The 27,758-nt window shown below is 38.7% G+C and overlaps 3 protein-coding genes across 13 annotated transcripts in view; 1 reads left to right on the top strand and 2 right to left on the bottom strand.

Moving 5' to 3' along the window:
* Positions 1–1,618: 1,618 nt before the first annotated feature.
* rab3da (RAB3D, member RAS oncogene family, a) lies at positions 1,619–17,044 on the bottom strand. Of its 2 annotated transcripts, XM_053615348.1 has the most exons (6): positions 16,971–17,044; positions 16,764–16,892; positions 13,643–13,879; positions 3,756–3,874; positions 2,742–2,866; positions 1,619–2,134 (listed from the first exon to the last, which is right to left on the bottom strand). In XM_053615348.1, exons 3-6 carry the CDS (start codon positions 13,877–13,879, stop codon positions 1,947–1,949), a joined length of 669 nt encoding a protein of 222 aa, XP_053471323.1. In that variant the 5' UTR covers positions 16,764–16,892; positions 16,971–17,044; the 3' UTR covers positions 1,619–1,946. The 2 variants fall into 2 exon arrangements, with proteins under 2 accessions (XP_053471323.1, XP_053471321.1); XM_053615346.1 differs by having other exon boundaries at positions 16,764–17,042.
* A 534-nt stretch (positions 17,045–17,578) lies between these two features.
* Positions 17,579–24,331, bottom strand: pld6 (phospholipase D family, member 6). 7 transcript variants are annotated; one of them, XM_053616386.1, is made up of 8 exons: positions 24,244–24,331; positions 23,739–24,047; positions 22,896–23,172; positions 22,725–22,765; positions 22,458–22,586; positions 21,017–21,216; positions 20,671–20,894; positions 17,579–18,653 (listed from the first exon to the last, which is right to left on the bottom strand). In XM_053616386.1, exons 5-8 carry the CDS (start codon positions 22,476–22,478, stop codon positions 18,373–18,375), a joined length of 726 nt encoding a protein of 241 aa, XP_053472361.1. In that variant the 5' UTR covers positions 22,479–22,586; positions 22,725–22,765; positions 22,896–23,172; positions 23,739–24,047; positions 24,244–24,331; the 3' UTR covers positions 17,579–18,372. The 7 variants fall into 7 exon arrangements, with proteins under 7 accessions (XP_053472361.1, XP_053472362.1, XP_053472360.1 ...); XM_053616387.1 differs by lacking the exon at positions 24,244–24,331 and adding an exon at positions 24,139–24,173; XM_053616392.1 differs by lacking the exon at positions 24,244–24,331 and adding an exon at positions 19,596–19,750 and having other exon boundaries at positions 18,514–18,653; positions 23,739–24,207.
* A 104-nt stretch (positions 24,332–24,435) lies between these two features.
* raph1b (Ras association (RalGDS/AF-6) and pleckstrin homology domains 1b) overlaps positions 24,436–27,758 on the top strand; it is a 74,144-nt gene continuing 70,821 nt past the window's right edge. For all 4 annotated transcript variants that reach the window (XM_053615118.1, XM_053615120.1, XM_053615121.1 and 1 more), the window contains exon 1: positions 24,436–24,725. The gene's annotated coding sequence lies outside the window, so the exon portion shown is untranslated. The remainder of the gene's footprint in view (positions 24,726–27,758) is intronic.

Consider the following 27,758-nt stretch of genomic DNA (forward strand, 5'->3'; position numbering starts at 1 on the left):
GTTTTTGAATATATTTTGGTTGACTGGAATATGATTTCCCGCTTGATTTCAGGTAACAGTTCAGTATTACAGCATAGTGTGCATAAAAAGCCCTTTATGAGAGACACAGTGAATACTTCACAATAAGAGTTTATAATTTAGAACAGCATATACAAGATAATTTTATAAAGTTACGTTTTCCAGCAGATGGAACAGCGTTGCGTGGTTTTTCCCTATACCAGCATACCCTAATTTCACTTTTCCTTAACTGATAAGTAGCATAACATGAATAAGATTAGCTTGAGCAAGAAAACATTTAAACCATGGTATGTTCCAGCCTCTTAGATTTGAGATCATAGATGTCATGACTCGGATACAGAGATGCACAGCAGTTACATCCAGTGTCCACAAGGAGGCATAAGAACTTTAAAAATACAATAAGAGCTGTCTTTGAAATGTCAGAAAGCTGAAATGTCCTGGACATTCTGTGTCTAATCACAATGTCAAAGTAAAATCTGATCCAGTTGCCTAATTTGATTAAAACAAAACTGATCAAGTTTGGGGAGTGGGCCATTCAGAGACCTTCAGTTTCTGTAGCATTGACATGACATCAACGAGGTGTAAAATACATTCACTTGTTTTGAAATCTGAACACGACCTCCAATTCCCTGCTACATCTGAGATGCTGTAGCCTGAAAACAGCCAGGCTGCTGTTGTGTAACACTCTGCATGGATGTATGGAGTATGATTGTGTATGATCATGGGTCTAACCGATCTCTGTTGGCTCAGTGGTTCTCAACTGGTGAGTTGTGAGCAGGCACGAGCTGCTTAAATTTGAAAGGCATACAGTGTTTTCTGTTTAATGAAACCGTCTCAGGTCTATAATAAAAATGCATTTAGCCAAATTTTAAAAATGCCCACTTACAGACAAATACCCAATTCTGGTAGCATTCTACTTAAAATATCTTACAATATACTGAGAAGGAGAACTTCAGAAAGAAAGAAAAAAAATCATGTGGTCCATTCAGATTAAGATTAAGAACTAGTCAGAACAGGATGATGTCTCTACTTTCCTGTCAATCATGTAGCCTTTTGATTTAGAAAGCCTACAGGTATTATAGCATAGAGCATGTGGCTTTAATGTTTACATGTTTTGAGTTCGAAAACACTTAGCTTTGCAAATTTCACTCAAAATCGTTTAAAATAAGAAAATAAAAGTATGAAGCCCTGTTAGCTTAAGTCACACTTAGCTTTAAGCTAAGGTTTGAGGAATAAAGAGATATTCCATCAAAGCAAAAATTATTATTATGACTCCATAAGTATAGTAAAGACAGTTTATGTCAAGCCTGATGATGATGATGATGATGATGATATTAGTAGTAGTATTATAGGAATATTAATATATTATTATGCCTTTAGTAATGAATGTTTTTGTCTTTGTGGGTCATGATTTTAATGTTATATGTTTACTTAGTTGAGGTCGACCGATTGATCAGATTTTCCGATTAATCGGCACCGATAATCGGTTATCAGCAGTACTGGCCAACTTAGTTATCGGTAAAATCCGCTATCGGTCGACCTCTATAAGCAGCTTTTTAGACCTTGTTATATTTCACTTTGTCTCCTGTTTTAATGCATGAGGAGTGCAGACTTTTACTGCAGTATTCGTTGTGTGAAATAAATTTAAAAGGCTTAAAAGGTTGTATTTGGGTCAGGACTTAATGAAAAAGGACAAATATTGGACCTGAGGTAAATCCAGTTGAGAACCACTGTGACAGGTCGATACCAGTGTGTGTGTGTGTGTGTGTGTGTGTGTGTGTGTACACATGTACTATACACATACACTGTACTCTTTGTTGCATTACTACTAATTGGTATCAGTAGGATCTGGCTGTGTTGGGCTAGGCATGTGTGCATGTTATATATGTGCAAATGTGTATGTGTGTGTGTGTGTCTGAGAGCATTTATTAACATGAGCAGCCATTTTGGCTGGTAGGGGGAGTGTCCTCTAGGCTGGGTCCTTTGTGATTGGCCAGCGGGCTTGGCTGTCCGTCCATGCTCTCGTTCATCTTGTCGCAGATGATGTCAACAAGCCGCTCGAAAACCTGCTTTACATTGATGTTGTCTTTTGCACTCGCCTCAAAGAACTGGAACCCTGGAAGTACACATGCACACACACACACACACACACACACACACACATATAGATAAGACAGGTAGATCAGATGAATGAAGGACCTTTCTTTGGTAAACTGGAAAATAATGAAAGTAATTATTTGAACATCACACATCTGTCGATGATGGTGATACGAATATCTCATGAATCATCTTTGAATAAACCTTAAACTCCTCTTGGCTTAGACACTCGCCTCATCAGCAGTATTTTCTTTCTTAGTCATGGAGCATAACCACTCCTTTGCCAAACAGAGCTCCGCAATGCAGGCAAGTAAAATAAAATAAATTAAACACCGCGCACACACACACACACACACACACACACACACACACACAGAGATAGAGATAGAGAAAGAAAAAGACAGGGAGGGAGAGAGAATGAAAGGAAGCGAGACTGAAAGGGGGCGAGTGTTTCAGTATATGAAGGGCTAGTATGTATTGCATTTCTCTCAAGCAGGAAAATTTCTGCATTTTATATTTTTTATGATATTTTGAATTTTCATTTGACAATGGGTTTGTTCAGGTGTGTGTGTGTAGTAAAATTCTCATCGAAGCCCTTTTCATTTCTGTTGGTGTATGAAACTCACCTAATTCATTAGCTAGTCTCTGTCCATCTTCTGTGGCCACCAGTCTTTCATCCTCCAGGTCACACTTATTTCCAACCAGGATAACTTGAGCATTGTCCCAAGAGTATGTCTTAATCTGAGTTGCCCTAAGACACATGCGCACATACGTAAGATTAATTAAATCTACGTAACGTATGTTTCTCGCTATGTCATATATATATATATATTTTATCTACAATGTGTATTGTGCAGTGCAATACAACATGTTAATGTCTCATTATTATAGGTGTTAATGTTTTTGTCTGACAGATACAGGGGCCACGCTCTCTTCAGTGGTGCTGACAGACACAGAGGCCATGCCTGCTCCAGTAGAACTGACAGATACTAAGGCCACGCCTCCTTCAGAGGTACCGACCAAAACAGAGGCTATATATGCTTTATGGCCAAAAGTATGTGGACACCTTATCATCACATTTATATGTGCTTGATGAATATACTATTCCAAAACCATGGACATTAATATGGAGTTGGTCCCCCTTTACTCTTATAATAACCTTTTCTCTTCTGGGAAGACTTTCCACTAAATTTTTGGAGCGTGGCTGTGGGGATTTGTGTTCACTCAGCCACAGGAGCATTAGTGAGATCAGGCACTTATGTTGAGTGAGGAGGTCTGGGGTGCAGTCGGCGTTCCAGTTCATCCCAAAGGTGTTCAGTGGGGTTGAGGTCAGGGCTCTGTGCAGGACACTCGAGTTCATCCACCCCAACCTCGGCAAACCATGTCTTCATGGAGCTCGCTTTGTGCGCAGGGGCATCGTCATACTGGAACAAGTTTGAGCCCCTTACTTCCAATGATGGGAAATCTTAATGTTACAGCACACAAAGACATTCTAGACAATTCTGTACTTCAACTTTGTGGCAGCAGTTTGGGAAAAGCACACATATGGGTGTGATGATCTGGTATCCACATGCTCTTGGCCATATAGTGTAGTAGTAATGAAATTAGTGTTTGTAATGAGATCATATAAATGGACTCACCAGTCCTGTACAGCGTAGAAAGACTCCTGGTTGGTGATGTCGTACATAAGCAGGAAGCCCATGGCTCCTCTGTAGTAGGCCGTGGTGATGGTGCGATATCGCTCCTGACCTGCAGTGTCCTACAGACCGCCAACACACAAACACAACTGAAGACACCTTTGATGTGAAAGGTTTACCATTAACAGTAAGCTGTATTGTTATAAATACGGACACCACATAAACATTATTTTGAGGGTGTTGTGTCCCTGGAAACATGCTTTAAGATTTTGAAAAACAGGGTGACATCATTTCTAATGAGGCAAAAACCAGAGACAAAGGTTGTTGTAAGGAAAGTACCTCTTAATAAGAATCAGTGTAATCAAATGTATAATCAGGGATTTGGGCAGAAGTTAGCTGAAGCTGTCTTGAAATTTGAAAACACAAACTAACACAAACTAATAAAAAAGTTCACTCCAAAGTCATGTCCTTAAACCACCTGAATCCTAATGCGAGAGAAAGAGCTTTCTGATCTACAGGCAACATGACTGACAGGTACGTAGAGACGCTCCTTGTCGTATCTGGTTGAATGTACACTTTATCTTAAAGTTTTTAGTGGACAGATTTTATAGAGCCTGAAAAGCAGCAGACATTTTTTTTTTCCCTCTGAGCAGTGTGGTCCCACTTAAAAATCACTGATTGCACCTTTAACCAAATTATTTGACAAGAGCACTAGACATTGCGACTGCATATATAGGGGACAGTGATGACAATGTTATTGAGTTTTGTGACTATCAGACAGTTATTTTAGGGGAACGCTTTACCAAAGAGAGATTCTCTTTCAGTCAGGGTTGAAGAAGTCTTGAGAGAGGGTGCAGTGTATTTTTATTTTTTTAAATAGTTCTACCCCAGACATAAACTCTGCAGCTTATCATCAGAACACACTGATTGTTTTGGCTAAAAATGTCTGGAGAAATCTCAGACTGAACAGCTGTAGTGTTTGAATCTGCTCACTTTCCTACCAGACTATAGCAGGAATAATGTGGTAGGGAAATCCTCCTAATCTGTTGATCACTGATAACACTGTGATTAGCTTTTCACATCATAAAACCGATCAGCAGCTTCAACACGACATGTTTTGTACGTTGCTCTTCCTGCTGTTTTGCTGTTTACGGTTCTATATCAACACTGATACAGACGTCACATGACACGAAAACAAACAGGATGCCGGACTTTGTGGTATGAAAAGGCCTGAGTGGTGAGAGTCGCACCTTTAAAGGGATACTTGATCCCAAAAAAATTGTGAGGGGTTTGATATATGGCAGTCAGATTAACTTCCAAATGACAACTCAAGAAAAAAACCCCCCAACATTTCTTGTTTCCATTGTGCTGTATATAATAATATATTGTACATATTAGTATACCAAGCAACCCAGGTACTACGGTAGTTTTGCAATACTAAAACTTCAAAATACCAGAGATGCCACTGTATTTTTTATTTTTTTTTAAATGGTAGTATCATCAATACGGTAGTACCGTATATAATATTATATATGCAACATATAATTCTATTTACATTACAAACATAGTCCTTTTGAGTGGCATGAAATGCTGTGTAGAATTCGTGCCTTATATGGAATTGTGTATTTATTAACGTGGTGTTTTCCTAGTACGCTTCAAACACATGTCGGAGTTCATTTGGCGTTGGTGTCTCGTAATGGATAAAATGGATTGAAATATGACATTTGAGCATGTGAAGCTTTTAAAAAAGATCAAGTCACCTAACGAAATTTGGAATTATTTGGGGTTTTTGCCTTATGAGAACGGGAAGCCTATCGACAATGGAAAACCCAACTGCTTTGATGACGACAGAGATTTCAAGCCAAAGGGTGTAGGGGTGTGGGGGGGTGTGGGTGTGTGTGTGGGGGGGGGGCACCAGCAACCTTCTTAAACACCTTCAGACACATCCCACTGCTTCTGCAGAATACACAAATGTTAGTAACAGTTCATTTACCTAAAATCTTTACCTTAATCTTTAAAGATTTCCTGTTTGACATTACAGTATGTTTTGTTTTTACCGAAAAATATGAGTCATTGCACGTGATTGTTCGAGCTGCAATTTACGAGGAGAGGGACTGAAAAGATTTTAATCATTAGCAGCTCAAACATCACTTTTCGATATCATTTCATTATTTACACACAGCGTTTAGTATAATTTTAGCTCGCTTACTAGCAAACATGGCTAATATTAATTTTCCACACAGCGGTTAGCGTAACGTTAGCTCGCTTACTAGCAAACGCAGCTAATTTGAAATTTTTTTTTTTTTTTTTTTTTTTTTTACACACACAGCGGACAATTTACACACAGAGGGGAATTTCCATATGCATGATTTCATTGCACTATGGAACAATACGTGAAATATGTGGCACACTTAATTAGTTACTTGCCAACTGTATGATTGTTCCATGTTCCAGTTTTTCCAACAGCCATTTTATTCATTCTCATTAATAAAGTATTCAGAGGAAAATTTGGATTGTCTGTTTTCATTTATATCTTGGTATGTCTGTAAATTTGGTTCATTTTGTACGAATTAACACAATATTGAGTGGTATTGTGATACTACTTTGTACCGTGATACGTTAGCTGGTATAATATCATAAGATATGTTTATGCTATCATGACAACTCTACTGCATATATTATTTTGCAATCCAACTGTAAAGCAGAGAAGAAATACTTTAAGTAACTTTAAGTCTTTCTCATGACTTCCTTGTGCTAAGCTAGCAGAAGTAGCTAGTATTTATGAGGGACAAAACCACTTTGGTTATTATTATATATTTATTAACAGGTTTAGTTACTGTTTAATAAATTGCTGAAATGACATAACTCAGATACTGAAATCTCATTCATGTAGATTTTTGAGAAATGTGTGCATGTCTACAAGAGTGTACTAGCCAGCTAGCTAGCAGGGATAACAAGAGCACATGTGGGATTTGCAAAAATGCACAGTCATAGATACTGCCATTTTTACATTATAAAAGTGTAAGGCCATTTTTGGTATTAACTTGGGCATAAAAATATATATGAAAACGGATTTTTACATAGATTATTTTAATGGGTTAATGTCGGTCAATTTTGTACTCATCAAATAAAATACTTTAACCTGTAGACTGACTCACATGTAAACAGTAAACCCTTTAATAAAATAAACTTGTGTTTAGTGCACCCCACACCGATGGTGTCAGTAGCTAGAGCTGAAGACAAAATTATATATAATAGTCATATATTTCACACTAGAGCTGCAACTAACGATTATTTTCATAACCGATTAGTTGGCCGATTATTTTTCAATTAATCGATTGATCGGATGGGGCGGGGCAAACATTCAGTACCATTTTTTTGTTTATTTAAAATAAAATCCACAAACTGAGTGTTACAAATATAAACTTCAGACTAAAACTTTACACAACTGTTTGTCCAAAACAGAAAAGAACCCAATACACACAGACACACACCAGAATATATATCATTAATGTAAGACTGTAGTTTAATTGGGTGCTTTTTGTGCATCCATAAAAAATAATGCATAAATACTATAAAATAAATTTTTGATCATAGTGTTTTAATTAGACATTACAGATCTTACTCGCGCTCCCACTGTGAATCAGTGCATTTACACTGCACGTGATCAGCAACGCGGCCTCGTTACTAACACATCACTTCCGTTATAATAAACGACAGAATTTACACTGCAAGCGCGCAAATACAGCATATAATGACAATAAACTTAAATTAAACTAAACCTTTTAAGCAGCTTTCACCAGTTTCCCCAGCCCCTTACACACAGTGGAGCATTTTGGATATAAACATAAGTTTGTCCTCGTGCATCAGTTTGATTTCCAGGGTGTTTATCAGTTTGATTGACCCCTGCCTTAGAGGACTTGGAGGTTACACACTTTCTTCCTCAGTCACGTGACCATTTCGCCTCCGTCTGATGGTAACTGAGGCTATGTTGGGAATAAAAGGTAACGCTGACAGAAAGTAAACTGAAGAAAGTCATTATCGGTGACTCTGGGTGTTTGCTAATGCTAGCGTGCGTATGACGTCATGCGCTGTCGTGGCTTATACTTCCGGTTAGTAAAAAAAACGCTAGTGTTATATTTGAGATGATATCACCTTTCTAAAATCCACACACTAGACGGTAGTGCATAGTGAATAGTGTAAGTGTATAGTACTTCATTTGGGACACAACTTTAGTATTTTTTCTCCGAAGCGTGTTTTCTGAACAGAAGTAACGTAATGAGTAAATCTCCCCCATGCCGCGCGCAGACCAACTAATCGATAATGAGATTCGTTGACAATGATTTTCATAATTATGAATTATTATCGATTAGTTGTTGCAGCTCTATTTCACACCATTTTATTCATTCCATTTTGATTGAATGAGTGTCACATTTTTGTATCTACACTTCTGTGAACTACTGAATCAGAAAGTATCAAAAACTGGATTATGATGGAATATTTTAATCAGTTTTTGAGCAGGTATTATTAACATCAATTAAATAAAATAAAATAAAGAGTGCAAACACACTCCAAAACTGTAACACTGTAGTAACCAGGCAATGCCAAATTAGTATATTGTACGGCTGTAGACCTTGCATATGGTCTGTGTGTGTGTGTGTGTGTGTGTGTGTGTGAGAAAGAGATTGGAAAAGTGCTAATGGGTAGCTAACAGACAAAAGACTCCCCTCCCCCTTCTTTCAACAGGGATAAACACGACCAGCTGTTTACACACACACACACACACACACACACACACGTCAAACAATGTAAACCAGTAGCCTAAAGAAAATCCTTGATGTCTAGGCTTGACATAGGTAATGTGGAAGTTTGGTGAAAAAATCTAAATGTACACAATTTTCTATTATACCTAAATGTAGTGAATCAGCAAAGTTAGACGTTTGGTGTCATTTTGTGTTTAGCAGTGGAGCTACAAGGCTAATATCACAACCAAAGAGAATCTCATCCAAAACCTATTCTGTAAATATCTACCACCAGCCACATCTACTGTTAATTAAACTTTAAAGGGTATTTTTGAACTTCAACTTAACTCATAGACTCTGGGATGTAATCTGTAAACATTAACAAAACGGAATGTAGCTGAATACTGTAAAAAAAAAAAAAAAAAATTTTTTTTAAAAATTGGTGGCCATCTTGGACAACCAGTATCACTCTGCTCTGAGAAATGTATGACCGGTTCAGCAAAATAAATAAACAAAATAGAATAACTGTTTTTGTTTACTTTTGAGTTGGTCTAATTTTTTCAATTATTTTGTTTAGATATATTTATGGACCCGAGGGTTACAGTTGCAATCAAAATTATTCAACCCCCATTGCAAATCAGGTTTACTGTCACAATTTACAGACGTTCAGCTGTTTGCAATGAACAAATCAAACAAAAGCAATTGAAATAGTTCAACACAGCGAATGCTTCTAGTGGTTTCCCCAAATTCAACTGAAAATGCAAATAATAATGATTTCTCCAGTTTCAAAATTATACAACCCCCTGAATAGAATCCCTCACAACAAAACAAATATGCAAAACAGGTGTTGTATCAAGCACACCTGTTGCAACTAATCAAGGGCTTAATTAGTTGCACCAGGTGTGCTTGAGCTGGAACACATGAAATACCTGAACTGGCTAGGGGCAGAAAATAAATTTTGACAATAAACCTGATTTGCAATGGGGGTTGAATAATTTTGATTGCAACTGTATATGATACTTCATACCTCAGTTGTGGAATGATGTTAGCATTCATGTTAGCACTCAAATACTGAAATCCCAGTTGTGTCGACAAGTAAGAGACAGATAAAAAAAAAAATAATAAAAAAAACATGACATAGACCACACCCACAATATACTTTCCTCATAAGGCATAAATAAATAAATAACACCGCTATCTTTTGAATGCATCGTGTCTAGCCTCTTTCAATACAATAAATGCTCCTGTCCACACCGTGCAAAACGACAACGAGTAGCAGGGTTGTTAGAATTAATTTAAAATGAATCTGTAAATATGGGCTGTCCCGATTTCCATTAATTTCCATCAGCCTTGCAGGCATCATACCGAATGACTTCATCTTTTGCTACAGTGTACCTGTAAGTCTGGTCGAAAACTAAGGAATAGATATGACAGTTCAATTTAGTACAGCATAATCCCAGGTGAAATTCCACACTCCATGTATGTGTGTGTGTGATTAAATACTATGAATCATGTCAAATGTAACGTAATGTGTAAGGTGCAGTGTTTACTTTCTCCCACGATACAGTCAAACCCAAGTCAAACTAAATTCTTCCTTTAAAGCGTCTCCTCCCTTAAGTAAACCAGAAAGAAGACACCCACCCATACACACACACACACACACACACACACACATAAGCACAAACATTATGTGAGTATGCAGAAACAGATGCACAGCAATTCACTTCCCTGTCAAATGTGGATTATAGTTAAACACTATAGTCACACATGAGATTATATCAGTAGAAATTTACTCAGAGCAACCAGACAGACTCTCCCACAAGTCTCTGAATCCTCCACACCCTGAAAACTAGTGATGCCTGAGTCAGAAGTGTATCATTTTTCAAACCTAAATTCAGGGTACTCTCTGTCTGGAGTTTACCATGTTCTCCCACCTCCCAAACAACCAAAGTCATGATTATGTGAATGTGTGTGTGTGTGTGTGTGTGTGTGTGTGTGTGTGTGTACATAGTGTTCTGCAATGGACTGGTGTTCCATCCAGGGTGTGTCCTCGCCATGCACTCGGTCTTCCCGGGGATAGGCTCTGGATCTACTGCAAGCCTGTCCAGAATAAAGTCAGTCCCTCCAGGATTTAGCGATTTTGTGTTGATAGCTAGTGTGTTAAAAAACTGTTAGGCTAATATGTGTTTCTTATTTCTTTTGACCAATCACAGTAGTGTTATTAATTTTATATTTACCACACCAGTAGGAGTTTTTTTCTCAGTGCTGGCTCTCTGCCAACTCTCAGAAAAGTACTGCATACTTAAATTAAGGCCGATGTTTCTGCAAGCATGACTCTGCACTTTACAGTGCACTACCTCAAAGAGCACTGTTGACCAGTTTCACTTTTAACAGCTCAAGGCTGTCTCATTGTTTCTTTTAATCAGCCACACCAGGTTTCCTTCCTGCTGCATAGTGAAGCTATGGGCAAGATATGCTCTTTGCTAGTCTGAAATCAGGCCTTTCTGTTTAAATAGTTCAGTTATGGTTTGATGAGAAAGCTGGTTAAACTGGAGCACAATACAAGAAAATAAAGTGTGTGATGGTTATTCGTGGATTACATTGGCTCACACGGTCATCTGAACATGGCGGACAGAATCTGGAACAAAACCTCAGATGTACAAAATATTTTGTCTGTAAATGAGCACAGGTCATTTGGATTCTAGCTAGTTATCTAGCTAATGTTCAGAAACCACTGTTTTGTAAAGCTAGACTGTATGAGCCTGCAAGCTAACTACCTGACATCTCTAAGCTAGCCAGTTCAGCTGATTAATAAGCTAACATTTGCATCCCCTCTCCATCTTTCTGAGAATATGTGAAAATGTCTATACCTGTAAATACAGTGGTAATGATGTGCTTTGTTTTGCCTTAATATAGTGTACAAACAAAAAACCTACCTCAGATATTTGTCCTCAAATGCTATTTTAACGGTAGCTCTGAAAGAAAACCCCGACGGAAATTTTGCCAATTATGCTGGTTGTGACATTACTGTATTTATATAACAGCATTAAATGGATCTCTTTTTTTTCTTTTTTTTTTTTAACTTCAACCACTAAAACTTTATATATTTTGGGATCAGAGTAACTAAGAAAAATGAAGAGGTCTGATGTAATTCTGAGAGAATTCTGAATGAATTTGACTGATAGATAGTTACACAATTGTGTAGTAGCCTGTAACAACCTATAAACCTCCCATACTGCATACTACTACAAGGAATAGTATATAGTATGTAGTATATGACTCAGTATTCATATTCCCAACACACATGACGTACCTAATGATTAATTATCAAGCCCTAATGAGTCTGATCTTTAGCACTACTACATTTATGTGTGTTTTGTGTCTCAAACATTGCAGAGAAAGCTGATGAAGCCTTGGCTATACTCGCGCACACTAAATATGCTAAATAATTCATCACCCTAAGAAGACCAATTTCCCTTCTGTGTATTGATTACATTAGTGATTCAGCGCACATGGACGGACAGGCCAGTAAGGATTTTTTACTGCCAGAGGCACTAATATAACCAGACCAGACAGTCTGAAGAGCCTGCAGAGATTTTTTTTCAAGACGTGACTGCTATTCGTCTCTGTAGCTGTTTCACGTTAGTACATAGATTGACTAAACCTAGCCGTGTCTCTGTTTGAGATTAATCACTCCTAGTCCTAGTGTTTTTCTCTCACACCAATAATTCTTTCAGTATTTTATTGAGTTTAATTATTTATAACAACTTGCCTCAGTCTGTGCACCCCAAAATAAAACATAGAGGTCATACAAGTTGTTTATTTCCTTAAAGACAATGTAAGAGCAACCATAATGCATTTTATTCCACAGTGTGTATTTGTGAGTGAAAGCGGCTCAGCACTTTCAGTTAAGGACAGCTGGTTTGGGGGAGGGGGAGGTGAAACATGAGCTGATGTTATTGGTTAATATTATTTTTCTCCACATTGGAGCATACGGGGATGTAGTCAAAAATTAAAACACGTTTATAGACAGGCAAGAGTCATTCCGTTTTGATGAAAGAGTAGAGAAGAATTTTGTATTTTAAGTGATTGATACTGATGAATTGTGCACGAAATGGCCAGTAAAACATGATGTTTTATGATAATGCATGATTTATGACAGAATCAGGCTACACCAGAACACTCTGTGCACCATCCCAATTCTTAATTAGCCAACAAAGGAATTGTAACTGATTTCCTTAACAGCATTAGAGTGAAAACAGATTTACCTCATAAGAAAATACAAGTGCACATATGTGCAAACCCATTCTCTACAACAAGTCTACAAAATCAGGACAATTACTTTCACTATAAAATCACATCACTCTAAGGAATACTAGATGCGTGTATCTCTTCTTCTGAAATATGATATGATGTGCATCTCAGTGCGTAGTTAGTGATGTAATGCATTAAAGATGCCCTAATAGTTTAATAACACAATTTAGTACAGTTTCTGTGATACAATATACTGTATATCAGTGTGTGTAAACAGTTTGGGGAAAAAAAAAAAAGTTTAGAGAAGTAAAAAAAATAGCTTTGAGGAATGGAAAGCCATACCTCCTTCACTGGGAATTACAGAAACAAAGGCCTCCTTGGACTTACACCTACAGAGGCCACATCTCCTTCACTGAGGCTTACAGATACAGAGGCCACGCCTCCTTCACTGAGGCTGAGAAACAGAGGCCACACCTTTTTCAGTGGGACTGACAGACACAGAGGCCAAGCCTCCTTAATTGAGACTGACACACAGAGGCCACACCTCCTTAACTGAGACTGACACAGAGGCCATGCCTCCTTAACTGAAACTGACACACAGAGGTCACGCCTCCTTTATTAGGACTAACAGTGGAGTAAGTGAAAAAGCAAGGAAAGAAAAGCACAATGTCAAAGGAACCTAAAAGCTATACAAAAAATATTAGACTAGTAATAAAAGATCTGTGTATGGTATCAGACTTTACATGCAGAGACACTTGGATTCAGCCACCATCACTGAACAACTAATAATGAACCATACTAAACCATATTTGAAACTGTAGAGTTTGATGCTGTTTTCCATGCTTTGACGATCAAGAAAATGTGAAACGATATAATCCCATCATTCCCACTTACCCAGATCTGGAGTTTGATGCGTTTCTCATTGCGGTACACAGTTTTGACTTTGAAGTCGATGCCGACGGTGCTGACGAACGCTGAGGTGAAGGAGTCATCTGCGTAGCGGAACAGGAAGCTGGTCTTTCCTACGCTGCTGTTACCAATGATAAGTAGCTTAAACATATAGTCAAAGTTCTGGTCAGCTGCATCCTTCTGCACCTGTGTCTGCTGCCGGGGGTCACTCACTGATGCCATCTATAAGATCAGAGGTCAATGGAATTAGGGAATGGGACATCAGGAACATAAAGGTGTGAAAGTATACACTAATATTTAGTCTCACTCCATGTATATGTATTGTATGGCAATAAAATCTTCACTTGTCTCAACTTGACATAAGCCACCCTTTTCTTTCCTTCTGCTACTCATTTTTTACTTTCCCCTCACTCCTCTCTGTAATCTTCCTCTCTAACTTTTTGTCTTTCTATTCCACAGCTCTCACTTGCTATAAACCATGTAATCAGAGATGCTGAGTGTGTTTTTCCTCCTGATTGGACTTGTTTCTGTGAACACCAAATCAGCACAAATCATCCGGACCAAAAAGACAAACCACCCAGCGCACTGTCAGCAAACACTGCAGTCATCTGTCTTTCTCCCTAGATGCTAAATTCAGAGAATAATAGAAAAAGCCTTACTGAAAAACCCCACAATCATTTAAACAGCTTCAATCAGTAGGTCTGATAAACACTGATCAAAAAATGCTTACTGAAAATAAATGCATTCTTTTTAAATACATTATTAAGAATGAAATAATATTGCAAAAAACTGCAACACCTGCCCGAAGGCACAACACTTAATCCAAGTCTCAACAACTGCCCAGTGCCTAAAAACCTCACCAACACATCAACACCTGTTTAAACACCTACACAGACTTATCACTCATCACAGACCCAATGGCTTTATCACAGACCCAATGCCTTTACCACAGACCCAATGGCTTTACAACCTCTCCAATGCCTTTGCCACCTCTCCAATGCCTTTGCCACCTCTTCAATGCCTTTACCACCTCTCCAATGCCTTTATCACAGACCCAATGGCTTTACAACCTCTCCAATGCCTTTATCACAGACCCAATGGCTTTACAACCTCTCCACTGCCTTTATCACAGACCCAATGCCTTTACCAGCTCTCCAATGCCTTTATCACAGGCCCAATGGCTTTACCACCTCTCCACTGCCTTTATCACAGACCCAATGGCTTTACCAGCTCTCCAATGCCTTTATCACAGACCCACTGCCTTTAAGAGCTCTCCAATGCCTTTATCACAGACCCAACGGCTTTACAACCTCTCCAATGCCTTTATCACAGACCCAATGGCTTTACCACCTCTCCACTGCCTTTATCACAGACCCAATGCCTTTACCAGCTCTCCAATGCCTTTATCACAGGCCCAATGGCTTTACCACCTCTCCACTTCTCCAATGGCTTTACCACCTCTCCAATGCCTTTATCACAGACCCAATGGCTTTACCACCTCTCCAATGCCTTTATCACAGACCCAATGGCTTTACCACCTCTCCAATGCCTTTACCACCTCTCCAATGCCTTTATCACAGACCCAATGGCTTTACCACCTCTCCAGTGCCTTTATCACAGACCCAATGGCTTTACCACCTCTACAATGCCTTTACCACCTCTCCCATGCCTTTATCACAGGCCCAATGCCTTTATCACAGGCCCAAAGACTTTAACACTTCTTCAATGACTATCACTTGGCAAATTGCCTTTAACACCAGCCTAACAGCTGTAACACCAGCCCAATGCCTTGAAGACCAACTTGACACCACTAACACCTACCTAACACCTTTAACTCCTGTCAAAAGCCTCTGCTTCTGTGCAAAGGTTGAACACCTTCACACAGCCTCAAGAACTGTACACCAATACTCTAAAACTTCTACAGCGATCAAGTTCTTCAACATCTGCCAAACACCTGCCAAAGGCTCAACACCTGTCAAAGCTTCAGTTTTGGCCCAACACTTTAACATCTGTCCAACATCTCAAGATACAACATTGGTTACAAATGTTCACAAATCAGACTGGAAGTCAACTACACGTGTATAAATAGTAACCTCAGGGAGTCACCAGGATCTGACACACCTTGCTGAAAGAGAGTTGAGTTGGGAAAGCAATTAATTTGGTATTACAACAGGTATGTGTCACAATTCATGCTATATAAACACTTTTTTTTTTTTGCTGAATAAACTGAACAGCCTATTCATTTTCACTTGCCACGTGACATGAAACATTGTGATTTCAATTAAGAAATATATAATATATAATAAGACAGTTTTAAAAACTGGATGAAGTATGTCAGAGCCTACAGAATTGAGCTGTTTGGCATTGATCCCATTTATGCTGAGGAACACCCACCCACCACTTTTTTGAAGGCATAGCTAGAAATAGACAGACAGGTAGATCGATAGAGAAGAAACACTATCCACATCAGCTAATAAATCAAATCGTAAATGTATACGTGTGTGGCAATTGTTTTTCTATCCTGGTGGGGACTAAATGTCCCACACAAGGACAGATATACAGTATCTGAGCATTCTGAACTCGTGGGGATATTTAACTGGTCCACAGAAGATAAACTGCCTTAAACCAACAAAAAACACATTTTATTAAAAAAAAAAAAATCAAATGAAAAGATCAAAAAGGGTTTTAGGGGTCAGAATAGCATTAATTATCTGCATTATTAATTGTGTCAGTAGAAGGTCCACACAAAGATAGTAAGACTGTGTGTGTGTGTGTGTGTGTGTGTGTGTGTGTGAGACTGAACCCACACTGCTGGAGTGCTCCACACCCTTTATGGATCAAACATACAACGATTACCAATCAAACTTACATGGTTGCATACAATTTCGTGGCTGAAGTAACCTATAAAAGGTATGAGTTATACGTTTATAAATTTATTTAGGAAAAGAAATAATAATTACTAGTCTATAAGCCCAGTAGCTTTCCATGCAGACTCAACAGGCTGTACAGTACAGCTTCCATATGGAGCATCAGAACACAACTTCACCAAGCTGCAAGCACATTTTCATTTTGTGTTCACGGAAAATAAACATTATAACAACTTCACCTTCGCTCTCAGCTCAGTTTGCTCCAAAGAAAAGTTATTATTCCTTCCGTCGTCTCTTAGGATATCCGCTGCTTCTTCTTCTTCTTTCTGCTGTCGGTCCTTTTTACTGCAGCTCCATTAAACACGGATCTGGTTTTTAATAATAAAACAAACCCAACGAATAAAACAAAGCAAACTTGTAAAATCGGTGTCTTTATTCGCCTTTACCTTGACACAGTTTATCCTTCCACCTTCTAATGACGCCCAGTGCTGGCCGTTCCCAGATCAGCTGGTAGACTAATCAAGGTTGCCAGATAAACGCGATCACCAATAAATCACCTTTTCTCGCTTCACTCTAATTGCCGTTTCATTAGTGTATTCTAGACCGTGGTTCTACTAACTGCAAAATTATTTTCAATTTATGAAGCAGAGATATTTTGGCAAAGTCCACATGAGTAAAAACATCTGTTCAGAAAAGTGTGTATATTACCAATCTGGCAACGCGGACATCACCTGGAGTGTCGCTCCAGCCAACCAAGGGACGGAGTCAGTGCGCGAGCGCGACGTCACACTGATGAACAGTTCATTCATAAGTTCGCAGACATTATATATATATATATATATATATATATATATATATATATATATATATATATATATATATAAAATAATACAAATGCATTTGTTTTACCAGTTACATTACTTAAGTATTTATGCCACTCATCATCGTACCACTGCCAAAAATAATAAAGCAACCTGTCTCAATAACAAATATGGATATTTAAGTAGAAAAATATCAGCAGAAACCGGAAATGAAGAAGCTAGCCAGATCCATTTTCAAAAATATATCTTTGAAATCAGATGATTATTACAGGTTAAGGAAACACAAACGGACTCTTTAAAATGAAATGCTACCCAGTTTGGCATGCATCCCACAAATATTTCACTCTTATTGTGGCTTACAGAGGTTATTGGCTGGACATTTTATTTTATTGAACCACTTTATCTAATTTGAGGTCCCAGTTTCATGACTGAATAGCTGGGTTGAGCAAGGAAAGTCCTGGCTGCGACACACACACACTCAAGCTTATTTCAGATGAAAAGACACTAAAGAACTGGAGGAGAGTATTTTTACACAAAGCCAGATTTATGCCAATAAAAGCAGATTTATTTTGCTTGAGTCATTGCAGTTTAGTTCTCCTCAAGTAGGACACACGATTTCTCTTCCCTCTCAGCATCAAATCAGATTTTAAGCACAATAACAGATACTGAGCATGGCAATCAATATGTATTTAGCATGTCCACCGTTCAATATCCCTGAAGTGGATAAAAGCGGATAAGTAGTTAAAGAATAAAAAATAAATAAATAAACAACAGTAATGCAATCATCTCCATGTCCCTGAAATATTTAAATGATCTAATAAAAACCCAATCAGATCTATACTCAAGAAAACATCATATTGAAATAAAACAGATTAATTTATACTTATAATTATATAAGTAAAACAAAATTGTAATAATTTCCTTGAAATTCTGTAACAAAGCCAGAGTGAAAAAACTTCTCACTCAAATCATACTATATAAAACAAAAGTAATTAAACATGTCAAAACCAGCTAACTCTGTGTCCAGCTACTCGTTTCTTGCGGGAGCCAGCAGTCCCTTCGTGTTATTCCCGCTGTGTGTTTGTGCTGGGTGTTTGGTCGGGTCGTTGGCCTCCCACAGCTTGTTGAACTCGTCCTCATAGGGTCGGACGAGCTCTGGCTCTTCGGTCACTATCACATTCTCCTTGTTCCTCTGCACCGCTGTCAGGGTCCAGTTGAGGGAACCGGTGATCAGCTTCTTGCCATCCAACAACGCAAATTTATGATGCATGAGCATGACGAAACCCTGCTCGTGCCTCACACAGATACCTGAAGATGGTAAGAGTTACAATTACAATAAATAGTGTAGAACAAAACAGAGCTGCTCGGTTGTTTGTTCAATGTATGTCACAGATACCTTGATCTAAACTGCATGGCCATAAGTTTGTGGACACCTGACCATCACACTTATATGTGGTTATTCTCCAAACTGTTACCAAAAAGTTGGAAGCACACAATAGTATTAATGTCTTTGTGTGCTGTAGCGTTACAATTTCCCTTCACTGGACCTAAGAAGCCTAAACTTGTTCCAGCATGACAATGCCCCTGTGCACAAAGCAAGCTTTATGAAGACATGGTTTGCCAAGTTTGGAGCAGCAGAACTCAATTGCCCTACACAGAGTCCTGACCTCAACCCCAACCCCACCTCAACCAAACACCTTTGGAACACCGACTGAACCCCAGACCCCCTCAATCAACATCTGTGCCTGACCTCACTAAAGCTGTATGAGCAAAAATCCCCATAGCCACGCTCCAAAATCTAGTGGAAAGCCTTCCCAGAAGAGTGGAGATTCTGGTACTAAAGCTACAGAGAAGCTAAACTGGCAGTTTTCCTTTACTTGTTAGCTACTTGTATTTCCTTTGCAGTTTCAAACTCTAGATACTAGTCTTGGCTCAACTACATTTAGGGTAAGAAGAAAATGCTAACTGTTTTGCAGAAATAGTCTCCGCCTTTTATGACGGTCACTGTGCCATGTCACTTTCCAAGTTCATGTGATCAACACTCCGACGTTTGAAGGATATTTAACAATGGAATATGAAATGATTTCATACAACATGTTATACATGATGTAATTCAGTGTTGTGCAGTTATAACTGAAAGAAATGAGCGAGTGGCCATGCCTTCTTCACTAAATTGGCACCTCTGAAACAGCTAAATCTACAAATTAGCTTCCAAGTGAATAATTGTATTTGCAGTAAAGAGGACGTCACCTTTCTCTCACTCTTGCAGAAATGATCACATTGCTCACAGTCATAATAAACACACAGTACAAGACAGAACATGTCGAAGTTGTGTGGTGGTGTAATTAGAGCCGTGTACGCCTCCGGGTTTTCTGACGCACTCCTGGCTGTCCGATACATTTGTACTGGAAGACAGTAAAACGCATTCACTGTTGAAGCAAAATATGACTCACTTAAAAAATATTGGCCTTGATACTTGTATATAAGTGCAATATATAAGCACATCATTTTTGTGTGCAGTATGCTGATTATATGTTCTCTGTTAAGAAAGCCAAACCCTTTTAACTCGCTACACTCGTCTACTTGTTAGATTGCATGTTTTGTTTGTGTGTCCGCACAGGTGGAACCAGCTCCCATGTTAGGTGTGCCCCAACCGTCATTATTTTGAAGTCACCTGTTAAGTCTCCTGTGCCACAGATAAAGCATCGCTATTGCTCTTTATCTATTTTCCTTCTTAATCTGATTTTATTATATTGCTCAGTTGATTGTTTTACTTAATCCTAATGATTTATTTATGCAGCGATCTGTTATGCACTGTGAATTACACACACACAAAAAAGTAAAATATCAAATAGATTTTTCTCATATGAATTCATGGGGTGCCAACAATTGTTGCACACCTATATTTAACAAAGATTTTTTTTTTTTTTGGATAAACCTGTGTTGTGTTTGCAATTGTTTGATATCCATGAGAGCAAATTATTTTTGTGAATTTTTTTGAACAAAAGATTAAAAGGTTAAACAATAAAGACAATTTTTCACAGCCTTCTTTGCTCATATTTACCAAGGGTGCCAATATTAATGTAGGGCACTGTATTTAATTTTTCTGCTATTTTATTCATCTGTTTATGTTCAAATGGTATTCCTGAATTAAATTACCGCTGAGACAAGTGTGTGATGATGATGATCTAGGTACACAGTTTGCATGATGATCAAGCTTCCAGTAACGTTAGCATCATTAGTCTCACAGCTCCAGAGGTGCAAGTTGTAACTATATAACATTGATGAACTAAAGGGATCTGCAAGGTGCCTGCATTGTCCATACCTGCCTTGCGTAGGACGCCAATCTGAGAGCCAGTGGTAGCCATGTAGTCTCGATCTACGAGCACTCGCACCCGCACACCCTGGCTGTGTAACAGCAGCACGGCCCGGCTCAGCTCAGCATTGGAGAAGTTGAACAGACAAAGGTCCAGCGACACACACACTGAGAGAAGGTGCTCCAGGAGTCTGGAGAAGGGTGTGTTCAGGCCATGAGGGAGGGGACACAGACTGTGGGCCAAAGAAAGTTAAAAAAAACAAAAAAAACAAAAAACTTTCAAAAGCAAAGGAAAACACATACAGAACCACAGATAGGCTCTTTAAATTGTAACACAATATAATTAAAAAGTCACCATGGATGACGGCTGCCTGGATTGTACAAGTGCTCCACACACGCTGGCGGTGAAGGAAAGAAGAGAACCTCCTTCAGGGGTTGACGGGAAACTCTTCTGGGCCAGAGACACCGAGTCAGCAACCAGTCCAACCCTTCCAGGCCTAATGCGACAGCCACTGCCCCGAGACCGAGCATCTTCAATAACTCCACCAGAGACATCTCGCACAGCACAGACAGAGGAGAAGTGGTGAAAGTGACATTTCAAAGATCTATCAAAGTAATCCACAGGACAAATACATTTCCACATACTGAGATAGCAGAATGCCTTGCAATATATTTTAACACACTCTTAAAGTAAAAAAAAAAAAAAAAAGCTCTCAATTTAAATCTACTTGCCTATTTGTCCTTGACCAAAGTTATTTCTACTTGTTTTTACTTTTTACTCATTGTTCTGATTCATCAAACCTTTGCACACTGTATTTCTAAGTTTTGGAAAGCAGCATGTTGCAATAATTATTAGTGTATTGTGATGTACCTCTACATCTGGGCAACATCCTCTTAAACCTGTTTAACAGCTAGCTAGTTATCTAATAAGCGACTAAACTCAAAGCCCCATTCAGATACGCCAAGACTATTTAATGATTTTTTTTTTTAATTATTTTTTTTTGTGCAGCTAAATATTCTCTAATGCGGTGTTATATCCAGTTGGAGTTTATTTCTACAGACAATTTTGGATTATGACTAGCTAGACAGCTAACTTCGGAAACCGGATGCTACCGTTTACAAGGCTACGACCAACCAGGAGCTCTATTAGAGCATGTGACGTTACCAGTCATCTTAGTTAAGTTGTAAGACATAGTCACTAAAGCTAATTATAAACAATAAAATAGTCTGTGGGCTACATGTATGGTAATAAACTAATTACTTCCGCACTAATTGTTACCTTGCGCCACCGCAGTCATTAGACAGTTGTATATTTTTTTGTTTGTTTTACATTAAATGATTAAATTAACGAATCGGTTCTTTTTGATCGAATCTTTTGAAGTGACCAAGCAAACTGATTCTCAAACACGAACGAGTCATGTGTATGTTGTTTGCCCTTAAACTGGATTATGTACTAGTCTAAAAGATACACATAATACAATAATACAGTGGACTTGTATATGATGTTTGTTTACTATTATTATTATGTCTACTATAATATTTTGTACATACGCGAAATTATATTAAAACGTTAACATTAAAGAGATTTGGTCAAAAAATACCAACAAGATTACAATGGTTATTTATGCAGGAGTAACAAAGCTATCGTAAATTAGGTTTGAGGTCAGAGGCAGGGAGGTAAATTTCACTTAATATGCTCGAATGATAATATAATCCATTATCTGTTTGTTTCTGTATTGGATTTGTTTGGATTGAACACTACACTGTAGATTCACTGATTCAGTAACGTGACTCACAATTTGTATGTATGGTAGCATGCGGTTATGACCTCAGGAAAACGGGTTAAGGTTAACAGCGCCCTCTAGAGACTTCGCAGTAGAAGTAGCTTTGCGATTTTCGTGATTTATGGGGTATTGCAACCACAACTGTTGAGTAGGATACATGAAATACGTGACATGTTACAGACTGAGAGACAGTGGGTGACATCCGCCACTCCAGACACACACACACACACACACACACACACACACTTCTACCACCCAATCCTGTTATAATTGTTGTACCTATTGTTGGTTTTTACTGTTCTTGATGTTGATGTTCTACCCTGCTGGAAAAAAACAGTAGAAACTCTCACAGAATTTGTAATGGTTATAATGGGAATTGTATTGGTTTTAATTTAAACTGTAATGGTCCCTGTGGGAGGCACACAGTGGTTTAGTCATTAGCACGTTCACCTCACACCACCAGGATTGGGGGTTCGATTGCCCTGTGTGTGCGGAGTTTGCATGTTCTCCGCGTGTTGCTGGGGTTTCCTCCAGGTACTCCAGTTTCCTCCCCAAGTCCAAAGACATGCACGGAAGGCTGATTGGCATGTCCAAAGTGTCCGTAGTGTATGTATGGGTGTGTGAACATCTATGTGATTGTACCCTGCAATGGATTGGCACCCTGTCCAGGGTGTACCCCGCCTTGTGCCCCATGCTCCGTAGGATAGGTTCCAGGTTCCCTGCGACCCTGAAAGATAAGCGGTAGAGAAGATGGATGGATGGATGGTCCTTGTGGGTCTCCACTGGTAATTTGTTGCCTTCTATTGGTGGCATGTTATGCCTAGTGGATCCCATTAGGGACCAATAATGGTAATGGTTTTAATGGTTAGCTGATGGTTTGTAATTGTATTTGTAGTGGAAACCATTCGAATTTCTGTGATGGGTTCTATTGGGGTTTTTTTCCAGCAGGGTTGTTATCTCTGTAATATTGTTATTGTTAGTGTTTATATTATTATTATTATTATTATTATTATTATTATCATTATCATTCAAACACAGCCATGGCAGTAAATGTAGTTTGTGCTGAATTTATGCTATTTGGATTATTTGCTACACCATGCCCTTTGTACACACATTTAGTACAGAATTTTTTTTAGTAGATAATTTTCACTTCAAACACTGTTTTTGTTAATCGATTCATCAGTGTATTAATTAATTACTGGGTGGCACATATGGGCCCTCAGAGCAATGTTTTATAGATAACAGAATCACAAATTGCCACTAGGTGGAGAACAACACCAAGCTTTCTCCTACCATTGTGTCCTACTATGGCAGGACATCCAGCCTACAGAGATGCCCTAAATGTTTAATGAGAAGCAAACACAGTGTACCTGTAATACATGGATGAATTACTAATACTAAATATGTTTATGACATCCATCATTAAATGCATTTATGATTTAAAATAAAAGTGAGTGTGATGCATGCATCCTGCGGTTTGTGTGACGGTCTCTTTACACCAAAACCGGAAGTACGTGCATCTCCTGAGGTAGATTTCCCTGATGTAACTTTGCACATCTATGATTTGTGTAACTCAGCTCCACTAATCCACATCCCAATGACCTAACATTATACAATACAATATATAAAACAACATAGTGTATAACATTTAACAACATATGTTAATATGTATAACACTGAACAATACACAAACAGGCGTTTTTCATGCTATAACGTTGCGTCCCAAATCGCACACTAAAGCACTAGGTAGTACGCTTAAATAGTGCTCTTTTTGTTTACACTTGGTAACCTAGGTTACGTTTAAACGCAGATTTGCTCGCAGCCGGATAGTAACCGTTTGGCGACGCGGACAACGGATGCGCTCGTGCTCCGAACCGAACGCCGCGCCTTCAGAACAGTTGATTGGTCTGTTTGTTGGTAACATGGGTGGGACTTAGAACGCCGCTGGATCTGTTGATTCGTTGAATCTGAAATGTGGGCGGGGCAGGAAATTGGACGCTAGGAGCACGCCACAGTTCCCTAAACGGAGAGAGAGAGAATGGGAGAAAGCTTAGAGATGTGTCCGTAACGCAAGACTGAAATAATAATAATAATAATAACAGTAATAATAACAGTAATTAAATGAATTAAAAAACAATAACAATAAAGAAAGAGCGTGTCTGATTGAGTGTAATGACGGTTTAAGTGCTGAAACGTTTGGATATTTACTTGATTTCATCTGGAAGAAGTGTCGGTCGGTTCTCAATAGGAACCAAGAGGATTCTTAGTGTCGCATTTTGGGTAAGTCTGTTCATTTAGTTTATAATTAAACACGGGTTGTTAACTGTGTTGAAAAATGGGGAGAAAAGGATGGGGTCGTTTTTTTTTTTGTATGTTGAGCTACCCAGAGGCGGTTGGGAATCAGGACTCACGCCCTGCTGCTGCTCCTCTTCTTGTCTTGTAAGCTGTTATTGTCTGCACCGGTAATGAGAAAATTATCCTGCGATGACTAGAATTAACGCACACGTGACTAACATACACAGGAAGGACAGACAGATGGCTGTGTATACGGACAGTCCATATATTCATATATAAACCTGTCTATGCCATTATATAGTAATGTGTTCAGCATGTGATGGATAGATACTAGGAGCGCATTGGGCTGTACAGTGAGTGTGCAAAAGCCAGCCTTTACTGGGTGTGTGTGTGGGGGGTGGGTCCAGTTTGAAAGAAAAAAAAGGGCAAGCACCTGACCGTAATTTGGTTATAAAAATTTTCTTGACACATTTGATTGTTATCAGGTGTTTTATCAGATACATGGCTAGTCTGAGGCACACTGTCGCTGGTGACAAATATCACATCTGTTACACCTATTACATCTATCACATCTGTTACATCTATCACGTCTGTTACACTTATCATGTCTATCACATCTGTTACACTTATCACATCTATCACATCTGTTACATCTATCACATCTGTTACACTTATCACATCTATCACATCTGTTACTTCTGTTACATCTAGCACATCTGTTACATCTAGCACATGTTATATCTATCACATCTATTACATCTATCACATCTATTACGTCTATTACATCTGTTACATCTATCTACTACTTTTACATCTAGCACATCTGTTACATCTAGCACATCTGTTACATCTAGCACATGTTACATCTATCATTTCTATTCCATCTGTTACATCTAGCACATGTTACATCTATCACATCTACTACATGTTTTACATCTAGCACATGTTACATCTATCACATCTATCACATTTGTTACATCTGTCACATTTATTATGCCTATCACATTTATTACGTCTATCACATCTATCAGGTGCTCGTTTTATTCTCCACCTCATATTGGGTGTGGTTAAACTTGCCCGGCGTCTGCCTGCAGACACTACAGCATACACACACACACACACACACACACACACTATAGTATTAACACACACATACAGCATTAACGCACACGTACACACAAGCTTTAAAAAGGTTTATTTTCCCCCTTAGTGATAATCTAAATGCACACTTTGATACATATTAATGCTCCAGTATCATCGACGCGTATGCAAACGTTCCCATCATGCTTAGTTTGAACATTTGCATGTTGTCCGTGCTGTTTGAGCTCAACTCGCCTCTTATTATTCTGTCTTAGGTCAGATGTTTTCCCTTCTGAATTGCATGTTTAGTCCCCGTGAAGTGCACGTTCTGTGTGTTTTTTTTCCCCCTTTCCTTCTGCAACACCCACGTTTCGTCCTCATGAAGGACCTCTTAATAAGCTGACAAGCTGAACTGGGTGTGTGAGATCCTACAGTGTGCAGTGCGACACCAGGATCCGGGAATACTGCCCCACATATGTAGACTACACTGGAAGTCACGTCCACGGCAACTAGACCTACACAAGATTTCGTTTACCTTTAGAAGTCTTACAAATCTTAAATCGTTCCAGTCCGACTTGTAAAATCTGTGCTGTTGATTTCAGAGCTCTGTGTCTCGGGTGATACCCGTTCTTAAACCTGAAGAGACAATAGTGAGATGTTGCCCAGTTATGTGAAGCACCAGACATTATTTGTGTCCTGTATTTACATTCAGGGTCTGTGTCGAGTCACTCATCCTAGCATGTGTTTCTGGCTGAAAACATGTCTGTGGATCGGATTGAGGAGAGAGTTTCAGATCTATATCAATCCTAATTCCAAGACACAGAATATATATCTTGTTTCCAAATTGTTGGTCAGTTCATCTGCGTTAATCATGACCGTATCAGACTACTCTGCTTAGGTAACCTCGCAAACATTTCAGACAGACGGCTCAGGTCCATTTTATTTTCATTTGTGAACAGTCTCAGACAAAGTACACACTAACACAGGTCAATTTGAAAATGCATCTTTACTTATGTTTGTCTTTCCATCTGCACTAAAGCGTAATACGGACGGGACTAGTTTTCTAAACGTAGCTTGAGTTATAGTTCTTATCACCCGACGTCTGTGATTTAGTATACCGATTGGGACCGGACCGACGTCTCTGTGTTTATTACAGGGGTGGGAGGGTCTGTTTTGTACATCTGGGCGTTGCAGAAGATCACATGCTCTGCTTGCATTGCGTACATAAGTACTTTTAAATGTAAAAAGTAAAATTTCTTAGTTATTCTTTAAAAACTTGCTAAAATAAACTTCACACGATTTTATTGAACTGGCTGCTTATAACAAACCCACTATAATAAAGATGACTTATATAATTAAAACATGATATAATTGAATGCAGAAATGAAGGTGAGTGATCACCTGACACTGATATTACAGTGACCATTCAACAATTTACGTGGTTTGGCTCTTCTTGTTGATTTTATTTTTTATTTCTTCGCCGGGTAGCAAAAACATCAACATCCATAGCACACGTAAGAGCTTCTACGATCACAGACATTCGCATTCGCATTATCACAGACGTTCGCATTCGGACAGGATTAGGTTTCTCAGACGATCACAGAGTTAGCCGAAAAACAGTAGGTAATTTGCTCTGGAATTTTTACAGAGGTTGTGTGAGAAAAACGCAGACTTGACAGATTCGGACGGGATTAAAAACGCAAAATATGTCCGTGAAATACGTATCTCTCTAACACCCCACTGGAAAACTAGTCCCGCCCGAATAGTGCTTAAGACAGCGTTTTTGACTGCTAAAAATGTATCTTTTGGAATCTGCTTTCTAGAGTGAAAATGGAAAACTGAAAATTTAATTTTCACCATCTACTGTGGAATTTAAGAAAAATGTTGCCATGTGATCTTCACAATTCCAATATGTCAGAACTAATTGTGATGTATTAG

The sequence above is a fragment of the Ictalurus furcatus genome, chromosome 26 (genome assembly GCF_023375685.1).
Source record: "Ictalurus furcatus strain D&B chromosome 26, Billie_1.0, whole genome shotgun sequence".
NCBI lineage: Eukaryota > Metazoa > Chordata > Actinopteri > Siluriformes > Ictaluridae > Ictalurus > Ictalurus furcatus.